We start from the raw sequence: 21003 nt of genomic DNA, 5'->3' as shown, positions 1-21003 counted from the left end.
GAGTGAAGACTTAGGTCTGTGATTTGAGAAGGATTGCAAAGACATCACGGGGAACTTTCAGTGTGAGTGGGTGACCAGATCCCTTGAACATTTAACAATTTCAACTGTTGCAGCAATTGCTTGCAAACATGGAATGGCTCCCTGGGCTACTGGATCTAGTTGAATTGAATAATAGGCTACTGGTCTTAACATGGTAATGAAGCTTTGTGCCAGCACTCCTGAACCCACCCCTTATGTCAGCTGTCCAACTAGCAAATTCAGCATTGAGGAAATTCTACAGCTTTGAGATGCCATAAAACATAAACTTTATTGAATACACGTCTTGGTACTTAAGCAAAATCAGCTCTAAGTTTCCCACATGAAAATCATTCTTCATAACCCCCACCCACCAAGTGTTCACGTTGCCCAATTAGATTTCTTTGGTTTGTTATGAGAATGGCCCACTTCTCTGTTAGACATCTGTTTTTGTGACCACAGTTCGTATATGGCTTCTTAAAATCCCATTTCTCCCAAGCTTCCTCTCCCCCCCTGTTTTTTATGACGAGTAGCGATAGAGGTTAGCAAGCATCTTAGCAGTTCAATCTTGACATGCCGGCCCCCTGGAAAAAAATAAGCATAGGGAAACAATAAATACAGTCATCCAACCATTCACACATTATTCCCTTGGACATTGCAGGTATTTCTCATGAAACTTTCGTATTAGTCGATCAGCCTAAACATCCTGGGCTCTCACCCATTCAGCCTCAGCTAGGGGGTAGCCTTTCCACAGGACTAGGTATTGTAACCTCCCCCTAAAAATCCTTGAATCTAGTATTTTCTTAATCTCATAATAGTTCTCACCCTCAACCAGTATAGGAGGAGGAGGTTCCTCTCTCCCAGGTCTCAGGCTGGACCTTTTGAAGGGCTTCAATAAGCTGCAATGGAATACTGGGCAAATGTGCTTCAATTCTTTTGGCAACCATAATTTTACAGTTATTGGATTAATTATTTTCACAACTGAGAAAGGTCCTATGTATTTAGAGCTCAACTTCTTACAAGGCTGCCTGAGCCTGAAATACTTAGTAGACAGATATACCTGGTCCCTGATCATATAACTCTCTTGGGGAGCTCTCTTCCGAACAGCCTGTTTCTTATATGTTCCCTAGCCTTATCCAATGCCTTCTGCACTACCCCCCATGTAGTTTTAAGTTATCCATCCAATCAGCTAAGGACAACAAGGAAGGGGACCCCTGGGGTAGTTCTGGCATAGGCACAAAGTCTGCACCTGTCACTACCTTGGATGAGGGGAACCCAGTACAGCTGTGTTCAGAATTATTGTAGGATACCTCTGCAAAAGACAGAAGTTCTGCCCAATTGATTTGGTGGTAGTTCACATAGCAGCGTAAATACTGCTTTATCATTTCTCTGCCACCCCACTGATACTCTAACAGAGAACTAAACCCCTGTGAGGACCCTATTAACTTAATAAATTCCTGCCAGACTTTGCAGTAAACTGCACCCCCCCCCCAGTCAGAGATGATGTATTTTGGGATTCCATGCAGTTTCGAGGCATGCCACAAAGTGCACTTGCTTCGAAAACAGGTAATCACAGTCCAGATTATGGTATTCCCATAACTCTCAGGCAGTTCCATAATGAAGTCCATGGCTATCTCTGCCCATGGTCTGTGGGGGTTAGCCACCGGTTGCAACAGTCCAGTTTTTCCTGGCAGTCTTTTCACAGAGGTGCAAATTGAGCACCCAGCAACGTAGTTCTCTATGTCCTTGTTCATCTTGGTCCACCAAAATTGTCTCCTGGCCAAGTGGAGGGTCTTCACAAAACCAAAATGACCCGCTGGCTTCACGTCATAACTCCTTTGCAAAAAGTGGGCCCTTAAGTTGAGTGGCACATGCAGTTTGGAACCCTTCCAGGCCAGCCTCTCTTTCATCATCATGTCCCCTTCATGGTTCCTAAACCATTTATCCCCCCCTCCAGGACTTCCCTCAGCTTTTGAACAATCTCATTACCAGTTGGATGACAGAGGGCTGATAGATTTGGTTTGGTAGAGCCCTGTGCTGCTAGCTGTCCCGAACGAATGATCAAGTTAATTAATTCCTCCCTGGAACTCTTGTATTGTGATATGCATGAAAGCACTATCAGCCAAAATGTTGGAGGTGTGGTGGCGAAGATGCAACATATTTTCACATATGGTGGACCTGCAAAAAGGTTAAGGCTTTTTGGATAAAAATTTGGTGGAATATGCAGAAGATCTTCAAGCAAAGGATAAAGTTTTGTCCGCAATTGTTTTTGTTGGGCATAATTACAGATGCTACTGTTGTGGACACTAAGTTGATGTTGAACTTAATTACAACAGCAAGACTTTTAATAGGTCAGTATTGGAAGAAGGAGGAACTGCCGACTATAGAAGAATGGACTCTAAAGGTTTCTGACCTGGCGGAAATGGCAAAGATCTCGGCTTACTTGAAAGATCATTCGCAAGAACGTTATATTATGGAGTGGAAAAAATGGATTGATTATATCCAGAACAAATATGGGACTAAAAAGTTTCACTTAGCATTTGAATAAGTCTTCCTTTCTTTTTTCTTTTTTCTTTCTTTTTATATGTAATATTAATATTGCTTGTAGTTAGCTTATATGAGCTAGAGAGCGATAGATTTAAGAGTTTATTGTTTATTTAGCATATGGATGTTTATGATTGTTCTTTGTTTTTATACCTTGTACTTAGCTCTGGGAAGTCGGGGGGGAGGGGGAAATGGGGGGGAGGGGCAGGGAGGGATAGGTAGGGGTGGGGGAGGGGGGGATTGTTAAAGATAAAATGTACTCTAAAACTTTTCAATTAAAAAAAAAACGCATCTGTCAAGAAGACTTTTTTCCCCTGGCAGATACTGAAGGATAAAGTTAAATCGATTGAAGTACTGAGCCCACCGGACCTGTCTGGGGGCCAATTTCCTTGAGGTCCTCAGGGCCTCCAAATTCTTGTGGCCTATCCACACCTCAAAAAGGATTTTGATACCCTCCAGCAACTGCCTCCAAGTGAGCAATGCCCAATGGACCACATAACCCTCCTTCTCCTACACTACCCAACGCTTCTCCATGTCATTCAATTTGCGAGAGGTGTAGGCACATGGCTGGAGTTTCCCTTCTCAGTTCTTTTGAAGCAGGACAAGCCCCACTGCTACATCGCTAACGTCTGCTTGGATTATGAAGGGCACTGTTGGGTCCGGGTACTTAAAGGTTGGCTCACCTGTGAAAAAGCTGCTTCAGTTTTTCAAAAGCTGCTTGAGAGTCCATAGTCCAGCTGAGTGCTTAACTTGCCTTAGGTTTCAGCCCTCCCCTCCTGTTTTTAACAGCTCTGTAATAGGCAAGGCTATCTGTTCAAAGGAGGAGATGAATTGTCGGTAGAAATTGGCAAACCCTAGAAGGCTTTGTAGCTGCCCTCCAGGTTTGCCCTCCAGCCAATCTAATATGGCTTTCACTTTCCCATGCAATACCTTAAATAGTTGAGGCCACTTTTGTGGAATTCACACTTGGATAGTTTGGCATAGAGTTTGGCTCTTAGCAATTTCTGCAGCACTTCCCTCACTAGCTTCACATGCTCATCCATTGTCTCTGAGTAGATGAGAATATCATCTAGGTAAATCAGCACCCCCTTTATATAGATGATCATGCAGCACCTCATGAATTAGCTGCATGAACACCACTGGTGCTTCCTGCAGTCCAAAAGGCATCACCTGAACTGGTAGCATTCCAAGGGGCAATTAAAAGCAGTCTTCCATTTATCTCACTTCCTGATCCTCACACAATACCTTTCTCTTAAATCCAACTTGTTCAATATCTTGGACAGGTGCCCCAGCATGTATTTTATGAGAGGAAGTGGGTACTTGTTTTCCACGCATACACCATTAATCCCTCTAAAATCCATGTACAATCTCAGCGATCCATCTTTTTTCTCCGTAAAGAGCACTGCTGCCGCCATCTTGTATTTAGCTGGCTGGATGAAGCCCCTGGTTAAGTTCTTGACCACAAAGGCTTGGAATTCCACCATCTTCCCTGAGGTCATAGAGTAAATTTTTGGTTTAGAGAGTTTTGCCCTGGTAGCAACTCAATAGCACAGTCTGGGGTTGGGGGTGAAGAAGGAGCGCTGTCCAACTTCCGCTCACTAAAGATTTCCACCAGGTCCTGATACTTCTTTGGAATATGTGGCTCTATTGGGCTGCTCTCAGCTAATGTGTTGATTTTCTCTGCTTTCACTTTTATAGCCTATCACACTTGCCTAACTTTCGGTGGCTTTTCCACCGCCAGTCCTTTCTCCTCTTTAATTCTCAGCCACCACTTGTTGCTTTTCTGAAGGGTAGCAAAATCTTTTTTGAGGTGTGGATGGGCCACAAGAATTTGGAGGCCCTGAGGACCCCAAGGAAATTGTCCCCCAAGCATGTCCAGTGGGCTCAATACTTCAATTGATTTAACTTTATCCTTCAGCGTGATAGGCTATAAAAGTGAAAACAGAGAAAACCAAATCTGTCAGCTCTCCCTCATCCAGCTCATAATGAGATCACTCAAAAGCTGCGGGAAGTCTTGGAGGTATGTGGGATTGCTTTAACTTTGGCTTTAGCACTTTGCCTTCTCCTAATCCTCCTTGACTCTGTTTCTCTCTTTTTTAGGTCAGTCTCAGCCACGTGTTGATGTTTAGGAAAAAGGAAATGGAGGCCTCTGAAAGGGGGGAGGATAACCATTTCTATCACTCATGTTGGATGTGAGAGATAATCCAATTGGAACTAGGATGAAATACTGCACCCCTCTTTCTCACTTCTTCTTCTACATAGAAACTCCTGCCCTATCCCCTCCATTCCTCCCTCCTGACTTTACATCTGATCGTTTTTGTATGTTTGCATCCAAACAGCCCGAGAGGTACGTAAGCTTGCTGGGAAAGGACTGTCCCTGTGTTGTACAACAGTTTATTTTTTTTACAAGGGGACAGGTTCTCAGTTCTGTGTTCAAGAGAGGATCTGTACAACTGGGGATGATCCCCGCCCCACAGTTGCACATCTTCTCTTGAACCTTCGTCTACAACTGGGGGGGGAGAGATCATCAGCAACTTATAGAAGGGTCTAAATTTAAGGGTCTGAAAAGTAAATTATATATGTATTTATTATTTTAAATCCTTAGAAATTATAAATCCTTCAGCAATATTATCACTGAATCAGGGGAAGGAGTGAGGATGGTAAAATCATACATTATGGTAGTGCCCCTCTAAATGAGCTGGGTTAGGTACTAGCTGCCTGGCACCTCTGCTGCCTGTTAGACGAAAACCATTCTTGGCAATTGCATGTTTCTCATCAGAATGGAAATAAAAAGTCAAAATGTATCCAAGACACAGTGCAATATGCACCAGGCAGGGGAGGCCAGTCTTAATTATGAGCTCCACCCTACCCTATTCCCTTTCCCTGAATATGCCTAGCCAAGTTATTTTTTGTATGCCTGGAATTATTCCCACATAAATGTAAGGCATGCATTTGTCTTTTTGGATTACCTTCCTGAGCTTTGGTGAAGAAGCCTTGCTGAACTCCATAGGGCTGACTTTCTTTAGAGTAAAAGTGGAATAGGCTGGCTCTAGAACAATTTCCTCCATCAACATTCCCCACACATGGCTGGCAAAACCCGCAAGCCATAAATGGTACCAAGTTGTTCCATCAAACTCTTATAGTGTTTAGTGCTCTTGAATGAGGAAGGTCCATTCAGAAAAGGCAGACTATGGCTGGATCATGCCTGCCACATTCAAATCTAAATTCTCAGGAGTTTCACTTCACTTCAGGGTACTTGACAGCATGGCAGGGAGGAAGAAGCTTCTGGCATCTTATTAAGAGCTGCCTACTCAGTGAATAAGGCCCAGATTAAGCCTGCGTTATCCTCCTGGGCAAATGTTCGCCCTCCAGCAATGCTGAAAAACAAGAGGCAGGCTGCTGGAGCAGGAGCAAAGCCACAGTACACTGGGCTTAGCTGGGCTGGGAGAAAATGGAAGATGTCCAGTAGTGAGATTCAGCCAGTTCGCACCACTTCGGCAGAACTGGTAGCTAATTTTTGTTGCCCAGGTCCAGAATGGACTTCTGGAAGCAGCATCCACACAGAGAACAGGTTGCTCACATATTTGAATCCCACACTGAAGATGTCCTCTACCAGCTCTTCCTCTGGGGATGAGACAATTTCTCTGCTGTTGCCTATTAGGCATGATAGATTGGTGCTATAAATCTTTAAGCCCAACAGGAGCAAGGGCAGGGATTTTTTTTCCTTATGATCCTCACTGTCACCCAGCCTTTCTCAGATTCCTGCTGACTTCTCCCTCCCACCTCCCCCCCCCCGCCCCCGCAGAAGTATGCTTCTCAGGCTTACTTCCTCCCTTCTTTGTAGGGAGAAGCTGCAGACAAAGGACCAGCTGTTTCATGCAGTTCTCTGGCTGATATCCCAAACAGTCATCCCTAGAATGGTAGCAGCAGGACCACAATCTGGACATGGATGGAGGCTTGTTGTAACATGCAGTCTGGGCTAGCCAGGCTGCGCTTCCCATCTTGGGAGGCAGGAAGGCATCTGCCAGGGCAGGCCAGACCTAATTATGAGCTCCGCTGCTCCACTGTGCCTTGGGCCCAGAATGGGACAGTGTTTCTTCTGGTGGGGGAAAGTGCCTCTTCTGTCCCCCTTTGATCCAAATTGTCTCATGATGGTAATTCCTCTCACCCTGTATTGTCCCCATCCCTGTATCCATTTGTCTGGCACATTAGGAGCTGATATTTCTTCTGGTGGGGTGCTGAGTTGTCCCCATGTTCTGTAGGCTGGGGTCACTTGTTCCACGCCAAAGCAGCCATGCCCACCCATTTGTGCCTACCCATTTGTGCCAATCTAGCTGCATTGAGCCATCCTTGCCAAGTTAACCATGCTGACTTGGCCAAGCCTAGCAGCCATGTCCACCTGGCCATGGTGAGTCATCCCATCCCAATTTTTTAAATTGATTACTTTTGGGGATTCCGCAATATTATTTCAACATATCAAATGTGCATAATTGATACCTGTGAAATCACAGTTCAATTAAATTCAAATTTAGAAATTCAATTCCTTACTGAACTTTCTGGAAGTAGATATTTGTCTCTGTTGATAGATAGTGAACAAAGTAGTTCAATACAGTATATTGAATTTAATGTAGAAATCACTTGTTCCTTAATCTTGAGTGGGAACCTTATGCAGGTTATATGTGTGTCCGATTATTGCATATGCATCATATAAAAAGTACTTATAAGGTTAATCTAATAAATTAAAAATGTTGGGTAGATGGCCAGATTTTTATCACCAATTTATATACAGTATATAGAGACAACAAACTATGAGTTGAATAATATCACAGCAAATTCTGTATTAAAATACCGATCAAATGATGAAAATCTGAGCTACAGCTTGTCAAATTGCTTGCAGAAAAATAAATAGATTGTTCTAACCATCAAAGATGGAAACAAGCTATAGACTTCTAAAAGTTCTATTTTTAAAAAAGAAACTCAAACTTTTAGTAAATCTAACATTTATTTGATGGAGATATAGCCATTTTAAGCTAAAAGTATCTTTCCAATGACAATTCACTATGGTAGAGATAAAAAAGTGGTATGGAGTATGAGTAATGAAAAAGCATCAAGTCTGGATGGATTTCCTGTAGAATGGCGTAACAGATATACTTCGTAAGTTTTATCAACTACATAGCTGACATTTCTGAAAATGGTATTTTATCATCTTAATTTAATGAAGTATATGTTACAGTTATACCAAAACTTAGTAAGGTTCTGTGCTCTCATCCCTATTTCATATATTAATATGGAAATTAAATTAAAACCTTTAAGCTTAATTTTTTCTATACAGGTAGCAAGTATTATAAATTTTTAGTTTTTTACATTCCATTTTAAAATGAAGTTTTATGTGTATACATTTGCTGTTTCTTAAAGAGGGTTGTAGAAAGAATCCCATGTACTATGTGACAAAATGAATGAATGTGATGAAAATGAAACAAGTGAGATTTAGACATTTTAGGTTAATGGGCCCCATTATCAAATTGTCTCTGAAACTAATTTATTCATTTAATATTCATTTACTGCCAGTTTAATCCAGCTAAGCCCCAAACCTTCAATATAATTTAGAGATATTTATAAAAAGCATTCAGTCTCATCCTTTCTTACTGAGCATCACCCAATAATCTTTAGGAGTGTGCTAAAGATTATTCATTGTGTGAAAAGAACACATTTACTTGGAAAACTCATGATGTTGAATTTAATGGGGCATTTTTTTCCAGGATTATACATTGGTAGGTATTCACTGATATTTGCTAATGAATGCCTGCATCAAATAAACAGTTATTAAATGCAAGGCTACAAATGCACAACTTCAGTGACCTTCAGTGTGTTTGAAAACTCTGATTTCTGTGAGGCAATAGATTTAGATTTACAACTGATGTCTGAGCTATAGCTAATTTATGAATCTAAGGAAACACAAGTTAATATAAATTTCCAATATAGTATGCAGGTCACACCTGTGGCATATGTTAGGTGCAGGAAATAAAAGTAAATAGGTTTCTATTTAAGACTACAAACTAGTTCTAACTGGTAAACATTGTTTTTAATGTTGATCTGCCTTCAGAAAAAAAAGAACATACTTCAATGCATATTAAAAAGTTACTGCTGTTACAATACTGGCTCCAATAAAAAGTTTTTTTTGTTTTCATAACAGCTATAATAGATTTTATAAAAATATTTTCACAACAGATGGTCTTAACACCTACAAGACTTCATACATGTACATAAATGTTAGTATGCGATAAAAGAACAATAATTAGGAAATTAATTCCTCTTCTCAGGCACTTACAATACTGTTCCTTTTGCTCTCCAGTCTTGAGACAGCAAGTCCTGCAATTCACCTTCATCATTACTACCAATATCATCCTCTTCTTTAGTCTGTGTGACTCTTCGAGTCATGGCTTCCTTTAATTTATCTTTCCTTATTTCCTGGCGGTCACGCAGTTGTTCAACACGACGGAAACATTCTCTAAGATAAAATAAACAGTTTACCCTCTTTTTCTGATTAAGTGAAAATCTAAAAACATAAACCTTATACATTCATGCAATGCAACTTCATGTAAAGAGCATTTTGTTAAAACCCTGATATAGTTACAATGGACCCATTAATTACTATTATCTTCTGGCTTAGATTTGGAAACCTGCAACTGCATTTTCATTACAGAACTACAGATTGGCTAAGGAACATTTGCTTTTTTCACAGCAGATAAAAAGCATCAATTTGGCACAAGTGTGCTGAAAATGTAAAAAAACCTAACAAACAACCACTTTTACTCTACATGTTCTGTTTCCAAAATATAATTTTTCAGAAAATTAGTTGTCCAGCAGCTGCATGAGTCACGGGTTAAGAAGCATCCATACAGTCTGTGACTGCTTTCTCTGTCTTCTAATTTGAATAAAAGACAGGAAATCCTATAATTCCTTTAATTATTTTAAAAACAATTAAAATTAGTTCAGAATTTTCTCTGGAACTGTAGCCAAAAAACCCAAATACACTATTACAATACACAAATACACTATTACAATGTTGCTCTCTATTTCTATGTGATCTACCTGAATTTCTTTCCAATTACACTAGAAGACACCTGATTAATAGCTGGTGATAAATAGATTTCAATATCTGGCTTTAAGTCTTAGGTCAACCCAATATGGAATGTAAAAGAAAAGGGCCAGGCAATAGGGGATTTGGCCATATTGATCAAGGAAGAACTCGAAATGAATAGGGCATAAAAATAATTGTAGGTACCTCTTCACCATTTTTCTTAGCTGTTATATTCCAGTTTAAGGCCTCTGTAACTTTGATGTTAAATGTTTATATACCTCTACAAATGTCTATGTATTATTTCCCTTATATATGGGACAATTTAGAACAAACCTTGATAGTTAAATTCCCAACTAATATGCATATGCCTAAAGTTAAAAGCAAAGATTCTGTTTTATGCATATGACATGGTACCAATGTCAAATACCGAGATAGAATTAAAAGACTGCTGTACAGTCTTTAGTTCACATTGTGCACCCAATTACTGAACATCAGTAAGTCCAAAATCAAAGAAGTTGAGAAGAGGGAGACTATGTATAATTGAAGACTGGATAGGGAACATATAAATTAGTTAAGTCCTATCTATACTTAAAACTTGTTTTTACAGAAACAGATTCCTGGTTCCCACATTTTAAGAAGAGTACTTTAAGACTTTAGCCAGTGTCAATACTATAAAGAGGCTCATCAACCACAGCAACCTAGGTTCCAATAATAAAAGTATATAAAAGCAAAATAGTCCCATGTATGTATGTATGTATGTATGTATGTATGTATGTATGTATGTATGTTGTTAGTTGCGAAGTCATGTCCGACCTATTGTGACCCCATGGACAACGTTCCTCCAGGCCTTCCTGTCCTCTACCATCTTCTGGAGTTGTTTTTTTTTCTTCAGGGAACAAGCTTGCATATTATTAATTAGACTGGACTCTATATCAAAGGCCATTTTCAAAGAACTTGGAACCTCAGATGAAGTTTAACTGTAGGGATAATCACTTAGAAAGAAAACAATAAGGCAAGTTCTTAGTAGCTATTTGTATATTTGTTTTTATATATGATCAAATGATAAATCAATAAAGTTTCTATTCTATTTCTATTTTATTTCTCATAGCTAGCAACTATTGAACAACTTTCTACCCAAAGCCCAGATAGTTCAATCATTCTTGACGTTTAAAAAAATCTTTAAATATTGTTCAAAAAATAATAAATAAGGTATTTTATCTTATTATTAATGTAATCCCAATAATTTATGAAAGATTTTGAGAGCGCTAAAATTATTTATATACTACTATTATAATTAAGGGACACGGTGGCTCAGTGGGTTAGGACGCTGAACTTGTCGATCGGAAGGTCGGCAGTTTGGCGGGTCGAATCCCGAGTGCCGCGTAACAGAGTGAGCGCCTCTTACTCGTCCCAGCTTCTGCCAACCTAGCAGTTTGAAAGCACATAAAAATGCAAGTAGACAAATAGGGAGCACTTCGGTGGGAAGGTAACAGCGTTCCGTGTGCCTTTGGCATCTAGTCATGCTGGCCACATGACCACGGAGACGTCCTCGGACAAGCGCTGGCTCTTCGGCTTTGAAACGGAGATGAGCACCGGCCCCTAGAGTCGGAAACGACTAGCACGCATGTGCGGGGGAACCTTTACCTTTACCTTATTATAATTAATTTAGTTTATATTCCACATTCTCATGAGTCTAGCATGGAATATGGTAGTATATAAAAGAAACAAAAAGCTACCAGAATATTTCTCCTCAAAATATAAAATATATGTTACAAGAGTAGAGTAGAGTAGAGTAGAGTAGAGTAGAGTAGAGTAGAGTAGAGTAGAGTAGAGTAGAATAGAATAGAACAGAACAGAACAGAACAGAACAGAACAGAACAGAATAGAATAGAATAGAATCTGGAAGGGACATTGGAGGTCTTCTAGTCCAGCCCCCTACTCAACCAGGAGAACTTATACCATTTCAGACAAGTGACTGTCTAGCCTCTTTTTAAAAATCTCCAGTGATGGAGTGCCCACGATTTCTGAGAGCAAGCTATTCCACTGGTTAATTGTCCTCACTGTCAGGAAGTTTCTCCTTAATTCCAGGTTGCTTCTTTCTCTGATCAGTTCCCAACCATTGTTTCTTGCCCTGACCTTTGGTGAATAATGTGACACCCTCTTCTTCAGTAAGATTCAAAATATGCATATGGACTTCAACTTCTAGAATTCCTGAGCCAGCATAGCATAGCTGGCTCAGGAATTCTGGGAGTTGAAGTTCATGAGTCATAAAAGAGCTGAGGTTGCCTACCCCTACCCTATACCATTCCAAACAAATGGCTGCCCAATCTTCTTGAAAACCTCCAGTCATGGAGCGCCCACAATTCCAGAGATAAATGGGAGGGGACCTCAGTACTAGATTGGGCCGAACAACCATTTAATAAATAAATAAAAACCTCCAGTGATGGAGCACATACAGTTTCTGAATGCAAACCGTAACATTGATTTTTTTTTCCTTTTAGGAAATTTCTCCTTAGTTCTAGGTTGGATCTCTCCTTGATAAATTTCCATCTGTTTCTTCTTGTCTTGCTCTCAGGTTCTTTGGAGAATAGGTTGATGATCCTTCCTTTCTCTGTGATAGCTCCTCAAATATTCAAAGACCACTACTTTGTCTCCCCTAGTCCTTCTTTTCTTAGACCAGACATACCTAGTTCCTGAAACCATTCATCATCAATCTTTGTTGCTCTTCTCTGCACTCTAGAATCTCAACTTTTTATTGCGTTGACCAAAACTGGCTGCAGTATTTCAAATATAGTCTTATTAAAGCAATATAAAAAATTACTTAAGTAGTTTTTGAGGAACACTGTTCATAAACAGAATTTGAAGACAAAATTAGAGCTACGTACATCTGTTCGTCAATTTCTCCAATTTGACGGTCAAGTCGCCCTTCTTCATCTTCTTCAGCCACTATAGCTTCTGAAATCTAACTCAGAAATTAAAAACAAAATATAGCAGTTTTAGGCTCAATTTTCTGGGGGTATTTCTTTGACTTTCATGGAACATGGAGAAATACAACAATGTAAAGTTTCCTTTCTTTTTACTGTAATTAAAACTCTGGAATTGCCAGTCCATATACATTTCCCCTGGCAGCAAAACCTTCCCTCCTAAGCCTTAACTCTTGAAAGAGATATGGCAAAAAGAAAAAAAGGGATCAGGGATCCTCTTTCTCCCCCCAAAAGACAAGAGCAATGTCCCAAGTTCCACTGGAAAAATACTTTAAAAAGTCAGTATGTTACAGAATTTCCTTTGACACAGGCATATAAAAGAAAGAGATAAAAACAATTTATCAATTGAAAACCATTTGTGTAACATGTATATTATTATTAAGCATAAAGGATTGGTCTAATTTAGCATCTTCATAAAGGAATGTTTGATCTGGACTTAGAGCCATCAGAAAAGAAAATCATGTATGCTGGATATTGTATATGGGACAACCCATCCAATTCCTGCCTTGTCATGATGTGGCTGTGGCGGCACAGTGGTTAGAATGCAGTACTGCAGGCTACTTTTGCTGACTGCTGGCTGCCTGCAGTTTGGAAGTTCGATTCTCACTGGCTCAAGGTTGACTCAGCCTTTCATCCTTCTGAGGTCAGTAAAATAAGTCCCAGATACTGTAAGCAATATCTAAGTGCTATTGCTCTTGTCCACTCATCTACCATGTAAATCGCATTGACACTGGCAGATAAGATCACTTCTGCCAAGTTTCATTTCTGTACATGCATTAATTTCAAAACAGGGAACAGTAACTTACTGTATTGATTTGTCTCATAGCTTTCTGGAATTCCTCCCATTCTTTGTCCATCTGATCCTTTGGAGTGTCAACCTTGCGCACCTAGAACATACACATACAAACCAAAATTAAAACTGGACAATCATTATTATCTTTGCCACATACTTTTTTCAGTGGTAAACTGCCCTTAAATGTGGAGTCTCCTTGCCTCAATTTTGCCCAATAATTATCATAACTGTTTTCCTCCATGAATTACGTTTCACTGAGAATTTGTTTTCCACTTAGCAGCAGATTTAATTTTTTTGCATGCAGGAAGTCCAGCAAATGATGGGAGAAGTAGGAATGAGCATCAGAGAAAGATTTATTTTCAGAAAAGACTCCCTCACCAACACACCCCTTATTTGTCCTTATTTTCCTAATTCTTATCAACAATTTAAAAATTTAGATTGTTTCAAATCTATCAAATTATCGAGCTCAACTCAATAATTCACAGCTACTAGGATAATCTCACTCAAGATCATGTATAGCAAATCTGCTTGATGGCAAAGGAAAGTATGCTTAATAAGGGAAATATTAGAAGAAACAGCTAGATGTTCAAAATATTAACAAGAAGCTAAACTCCAGCAGGTTTCTTGCTTGCTTACTTTAAATATTAAGCAGTATAGATCACATGATCCATCAGCATTCTGGCATCACAAAAATGTGATGTGTCAATTCTGTCAAATACTTGCCTTTACCGTGTGTGTTATTTTTGCCCTTATTATGCATCCGTTTAAAGTATTAGTAAATTGTATATTTGCAAGATCTGATTAAATCTTGTGTACAATGATAGATTCCTTTCAAAGAATAGCATGTAAATAGCACATTAAGAATAATAAATAAGAAGAAAGTAATGGAATAAGATTTTGTATGCTAGGCAAAAGAAGAAATTATATTTTTATTTACATTGTAAATTTTGTAAATATATTACAATAAAATATGTGGATAATTTATTGCATTTATCTATCATTTCTGCAACATAGCTTAAGGTATCATCTTTAGCTGTCTTAACATTTTCAGGAGAATGAAGTTGCAAACTCAACTCTTACTCTTTATCCCTTTTTATCTACAGCAGGGGTGTCAAACTGCTGGCTCGCGGGCCGGTTTCATCATACCACAGCCACACCCACCCCTTTGCCGGCAATGCAAAAAGAGTTGCAATACATTGTGACATGTCACGTGACGTGGCGAGTTTGACACCCGTGATCTAGAGGGATTGTTACATGAATCTCCCATGTTTTTATTAGTCCTCTCCACCAGTCCTCTCTAATATATTTACACTCATGCATAGTTCAAGAATGAGAAAAGGCTTCATCTATTTCTTGATCCTTATACATTGCTGAGCACTAGAGGAAACTTTCTGATAATATTTCAAAAACTGATGCTTTCTTTTTCTCATTATGAGCCCATATACATCAGCTATGACATTGGTTTGAATAAATTCCTCACATTCATTCTTGTAGTATGACAACAATTACTAGCAAATTTCAACTCTTGTAGTCTTCACCTCTCATTAGCATGTGGAGAACCCTTTCACAACCTTCCTATACAGAAGAATATCAATAATATGACCACATATTCCTGTAAAACTGCCACCTTGACAGCAATTTCTCTTTGAGTGAACCACCAAAGTGTCTTTAACTGGTTCATCCAAGTTTATCATATGAACTTGTCAGTTGCTGTGACAAGTGGTCCATCAGTACTTTTTGGTTTACCTTTTTACATTTTGGCTCAGTGATGCAGAGTATTCACATCCACACAGTGTATCATCATAATAAATCTGCATAAAGTGGTGAATTTTAATTGAAGGCGTTCATTTGGCAGTGAAAAATGCAACATAGTGTATTGCTTAGAAAGCACTGAAAAGTACTAACTGCAACGTCCCTACTTTGCATCCAACCTCCATTCAACTGGAGTGAAAAACCAGGTATTAAAGAGCACATGAAAAGCTTTTAGCATGTCAGTACTATGAAAAAGTATACGTAATACTGCAGGCATAAATTTTCATTTGACCCTAAATTTTTAAAATGGCGACACAGATGAAAGAAACAGTAACTCTGGTTTCCTAGTCTGATTTTGCTTCGTCTGGAGATCCAGAGGTCAGAAAATTGCCCTGGAGAGGCAACGAGGAGGAAGGGAAACCTTGGGAGTTCAGAACCAATGGCGGTTGGCCCAAACGGACCAAGGAAACTCTTTAAAACAGGTGGGAGAAAGGCTGCCAGCAAATATGCAGTGAACCTAAGCCATAGACAGCCAAGGAAGAGGGGAAGAAGCAAAGAGCTATGGTAGCACCGCCGAACAGCTGACTGTCAACAACATGTTTGATCTGGGTGAGATTGTTCTTTATTTCTCTTCCCTATAGACTTTTAAAATATAAATCCCTGAATTGGATAATTTTTAAAAGTAAAACCCCAGGAAGACTTGGGAAGAAGAGAGTTAAAAGCGGCGAGAAATCTGAAATGGGGGAACAAAATTAAGGAATATAAAAAATACGCAGAAAAGGACTTCCGGTGGCGGCGGAGCGCCGGAGACAGCCTTTTCGGGCTGCCCGCGGCTCAGCTGTGTAGATTTCACCCGAAACAGCGTCGATCAGCTGTTCGGGTGAATTTGAAGCCCCCTCCTCGGGAGAAGAGGAGGGGGTGAGGCCCCAGGTAGGGGTCGAGTTCTCCGGGGCCGCCTGAGTTTAAAGCTTGGGCGGCTGAAGGATCGAACTCCCCCGTAGCCTGGGTTGCTCCCAGCTGGTCAGCGTCTCTGCTCCGGATTTCTTGGAGCAGAGCCAGGCGTTTACGACCACCCCTGCCAGAAGGAAAGACCCTGGAATAAAAGGAGCAGGCAGAGCGGTACAAGAGAAAAAGGAGAAGAGGATCTTTATTTTTACTCTCGAGCTTAATGGACTTTTTAAACTTAAAGTGAAACTGCGTCACAAGTGAAAGTAAAAGATGGCGGCTAAACCTCCCTCAAAAACCCTTCGGAGTGCTGGAACTTCTCCGGTGCAACAGACACCGTTGCAAGCCTTGCTTCCTCCTGCTGCATTGACATCGAAGGATTTAGAAGATGCCCTTGAAAAACTTGCCCAGGTAATTTTAGTAACATTGGGTGATAAACTGGCAAAAATGGAGGAGAGAATAGAAGAGAGGATGGAAGAGAAATTTAGTGCGATGAGGGTAGACATTTTGTCTACAGTGGAAAGTGTGGCTGAATGTGTGCAAAGTTTGGAAGAAAAGGTGGAAGATTTGACTCAAAAAATGCTGTATTAGAAATAAAGGTATTGGAGAATGAAGACTTAAGAGACAAAATGGACAGAGAGTTAAGCCTTGTTCAGTTTCATCAGATGCAGTATGCTGTTAGAATCAGAGGCTTAAAAGAAAATATTAAAGAAGATTTAAAGCAGCTGATTTCTGAAGCCCTGGAAGCAGTATTGGGTCAGCCAGCATCTGAAATAAAGGGATGTATGGATAAAGCTTTTCGTGTTAACTCATGGATTGCCAGACAGAGGAAGTTACCTAGAGATGTCGTGGTTTACTTTACAAAGAGAGAAATCAGAGATGAAGTTATCCAAGCTGCCTACGATACTAAAGTGGTGGTTGCTGACCAAGAAGTTTTGGTCTTAAAGGAAATTCCTCCAAAGATTTTAAGGAGAAGAAAGGACTTTGCATTTCTCGTGCAGGAACTTAAGCAACGTGATATAAGGTTCAGATGGGAGATTCCAGTTGGGCTGGTGGTGATGTATGAAGGTAAAAGATACCGTCTGGCTACTGTGGCACAGGCGCGTGATTTCTACAATAATGTCTTAAAAGCAACCCCACTATCACTTTTGGAAGCGGCAAAGGGATCTGGTGAAGAAAAAACTCATGAGGCTGAAGATGGTCTGACAGAGGAGGATGGTGCTGGAAGGGATCAAACTACAACTTTGTTGGCTGATGCTGGAGAGCTAAGGGTGACGCGTGCTGCTTTAAAAAGAGCAAAACAAATAAAAGAACAAGACCACCAGAAGTTTATGGAACTTTCAAAGCGTACTTACAGCGAGGCAGTGGGAGGAGCGCGGCCCAAAGAAGATAGGGCCATTGGAGGGGTGCTCCAGAAGCTTCGGGGGGACAAGAATGGCGACTAAATTCTTAACTTGGAATGTTAATGGACTAAATTCGCCTCAGAAGAGGAAGAAAGTCTTTCAATATTTAAAACAATTTAAGACTGATGTTATATGTTTGCAAGAAACGCATATTAGGGCTATGGACCAAAAGTTTTTACTGAATTCAAGATTGGGTACGCAATTTGTTGCCTCTGCAATGAACAAGAAAAACGGAGTGGTTGTTTATGTTAAAAGTGCTATAACAGCGGACTTAATTGAAGCAGATAAGCATGGAAGATACGTAATGATAGATTTGTTGTTAGAAGGTAAAAAAACGCTTTTAGTTGGATTGTATGCTCCTAATCAACAACAACAACAGGCTGATTTTTTTAGCTCACTTTATACAAAGCTTACCCAGTTGGATTACAAATCGTTTATTTTTATGGGGGATTGGAATGGCGTTTTGGACGTACAGATGGATAAAGCTGGTTTTTTTAAGCGTATTCAAAAAGAGAAGGCCTTGACTTTGAATCCAGTGGATGTGAAGACTAAGGAGGCTATCAAGCTATTAAGAGGGCAATTTGATAAATTAATGGCTGATCAAGTGGCAACCAACTTGAGGTTTGCCAGGCATAATACTTTTTGCAATGCTAATAAGCCAGGTAGATGGCTAGCTTATAGACTAAGGAAAAAGCAGAGGGCTTCTAACATAGATAAAATTGAACATAAGGGGAAGGTAGTGTTTCAACAGGACTTTATTAAGGAAGCCTTTGTGGATTTTTATTCTAAATTATATGCTAAGGAGAAGATTAATGAAAAAGATATTGATGAGTATTTGGAGAATGCTAGCATCCCGGTTCTCACGCAAGTACAAAAAGAGGAGATTAATCAATTGATTACAGAAGAAGAAATATTTACAGTAATTAAGGAGTTGAAGGTTGACAAAGCGCCAGGTACAGATGGTCTGACTGCGGCTTACTACAAAAATTTACAATTAGAGATGGTTAAACCGTTAAAGGAATTGTTCCAGACAATCCAGAGAGGGGGAAAGGTGCCTCCATCTTGGAGAACTGCTTTTATCTCTTTGATTCCGAAGGAAGACCAAGATGCTACTCAAGTAAAAAACTATAGACCGATATCACTACTAAATACAGACTATAAGATATTTGCTAAGGTGTTGGCTAATAGATTGATGAGGGTTCTGCAACGGGTGATTCATGGGGATCAAACTGGGTTTATTAGTGGTAGGCAAATGAAAAATAACGTGAGGCATATAGTTGATGTGTTGGAATTTTTGGAAAGGAACAACCAGATCCCTGCGGCGCTAATTTTTTTAGATGCTGAAAAAGCCTTTGATCAATTGAATTGGCAATTTTTGATGAAAGTTTTAGATAAAATGATTTTTGGGGATAAATTTTTGCAACCAATTAGGGCATTATATCAAAAACAAACTGCCCGAATAATAGTTAACAATAGCTTGACTGAAGCTTGTAGTATTGAGAAGGGTACAAGGCAAGGGTGCCCGCTATCGCCTTTGTTATTTGTGTTAACATTGGAGATATTATTGGTAAAAATACGAAACTCGGAAAGAATTAAGGGTATACGGATTAGAGATCAGGATTATAGATTGAGAGCGTTTGCAGATGATCTGGTTGTTACAGTGACCCAGCCTGAGAGCTCTGTTGTGGACCTGATGGAGATAATAATGCAATATGGGAAGGTTTCCGGATTTAAAGTTAATGTACAAAAAACTAAAATGTTGGCCAAAAACATGACAGTATCGCAAAAGGCCCTTCTAGAAGGGTTAACTGGATTTGAGATTGTCAAAAGGGTCAAATATTTGGGGGTGCTTTTGTCGCCCTCTAATACAAAATTATATAAAAATAATTATGAAAAATTATGGGGAAAAATCCAAAAAGAAATGGAGAGTTGGGAAAAATTGCAATTGTCTTTACTGGGAAGAATTGCAGCAGTGAAAATGAATGTCCTGCCTAAATTCTTGTTTCTATTTCAAATGATACCGATTCTTAAGAAAGATTCTAATTTGGAGGAATGGCAGAGAGGTATCAATAAATTTGTTTGGGCAGGGAAAAGACCACGAGTCAAACTTAAGATTATTTAATTTAATTTAATTTAATTTAATAACATTTATATACCGCCCTTCTCCCTGAGGACTCAGGGCGGTTCACAGGGCAGAATAAAATAGCAAATACAAACATTAAAAAAGATTAAACAATTGCCCTAGTTAAAAACAATATAAATACAACGCTAAAAACCCCCAGAAAAATTAAAAAGCGAAAGATAAAACAACCCCAACACACACCCCTCAGGCTAGGCCGGCTTGTACAAACAGAAATGTCTTGAGATCGCGACGAAAGGAGCGAAGATCGGGCGCCGTCCGGAGCTCTACCGGTAGCTGATTCCACAGCTCCGGAGCGCCCACAGAGAAGGATCTCCCCCTGGGGGCCACCAATCGACATTCTCTGATCGGTGGCACCCTGAGGAGGCCCTCTCTGTGGGAACGCACAGGGCGCAGGGAGCTTGATGCCGGCAGCAGATGTTCCCTGAGGTACTCCGGCCCCATGCCATGGAGTGCTTTGAATACCGTTACCAGTACCTTGAATCTCACCCGGAAGACAACTGGCAACCAATGCAGCTCACGGAGCAGAGGTGTAACGTGGGAGTATCGGGAGACTCCCAACACCACTCTCGCGGCTGCATTCTGTACCAGTTGGAGCTTCCGAGTGGTCCTCAAGGGCAGCCCCATGTAGAGAGCGTTGCAGTAGTCCAGACGAGAGGACACGAGCGCATGAGTGACCGTGCATAGATCATCCCGGCTAAGATAGGGCCGCAACTGACGCACCAGGCGAACCTGTGCGAAGGCCCCCCTAGTCACGGCTCCTATATGATCTTCCAAGGTGAGCCGTGAATCTAGGAGGACCCCCAAGTTGCGAGCCCTATCTACGGGGGGTAATAATTCACCCCCCATAGCTAGAGGTGGAATGTCCGAATAAACCCGGGATGAAGATATGCAAAGCCACTCAGTCTTGTCGGGGTTGAGCTGGAGTCTGTTCCTCCCCATCCAGACCCGAACCGCCTCCAGGCAACGGGACATCACGTTGAGGGCATCACTGGGGTGGTTTGGGGTCGAAAAGAAAAGTTGGGTATCATCAGCGTACTGATGATACCCAACTCCAAAGCCACGAATGATCTCACCCAGCGGCTTCATGTAGATGTTGAACAGGAGAGGCGAGAGGACCGACCCCTGAGGAACTCCACAAATGAGAGACCTCGCGGTCGACCTCTGTCCCCCTGCCAACACCGACTGCGAACGTCCCAAGAGACGCCGCAGCAAGATACCATGGTCGATGGTATCGAAAGCCGCCGAGAGGTCTAATAGGACTAGGACAGAGGAATGCCCCCTGTCCCAAGCCCTCCAGAGATCATTCACCAGCGCGACCAATGCCGTCTCCGTGCTGTGCCCGG

At 40.6% G+C, this 21003-nt stretch overlaps 1 protein-coding gene across 3 annotated transcripts in view; it reads right to left on the bottom strand.

Moving 5' to 3' along the window:
• Positions 1-288: 288 nt before the first annotated feature.
• ZNF830 (zinc finger protein 830) overlaps positions 289-21003 on the bottom strand; it is a 72830-nt gene continuing 52115 nt past the window's right edge. The window contains exons 8-12 of one of the 3 annotated variants that reach the window (XR_014028438.1): positions 13431-13511; positions 12526-12602; positions 8888-9067; positions 3243-3369; positions 289-599 (exon numbers count right to left, since the gene is read on the bottom strand). Coding sequence is in view for 2 of the 3 variants with exons in the window: in XM_081343491.1 (XP_081199617.1) it covers positions 578-599; positions 8888-9067; positions 12526-12602; positions 13431-13511 (360 nt within the window). In the remaining variant the exon portion in view is untranslated. Of the gene's footprint in view, positions 600-3242; positions 3370-7418; positions 9068-12525; positions 12603-13430; positions 13512-21003 lie in introns of those variants that run through there. The other 2 variants (XM_081343491.1, XM_081343492.1) reach the window with 2 other exon arrangements.

This window comes from Vipera berus, assembly GCF_964194415.1.
Source record: "Vipera berus genome assembly, chromosome: Z".
Lineage (NCBI taxonomy): Eukaryota > Metazoa > Chordata > Lepidosauria > Squamata > Viperidae > Vipera > Vipera berus.
Note: the sequence above shows the minus strand (reverse complement) of the source record. Positions and strands in the feature narration are given on the sequence as shown.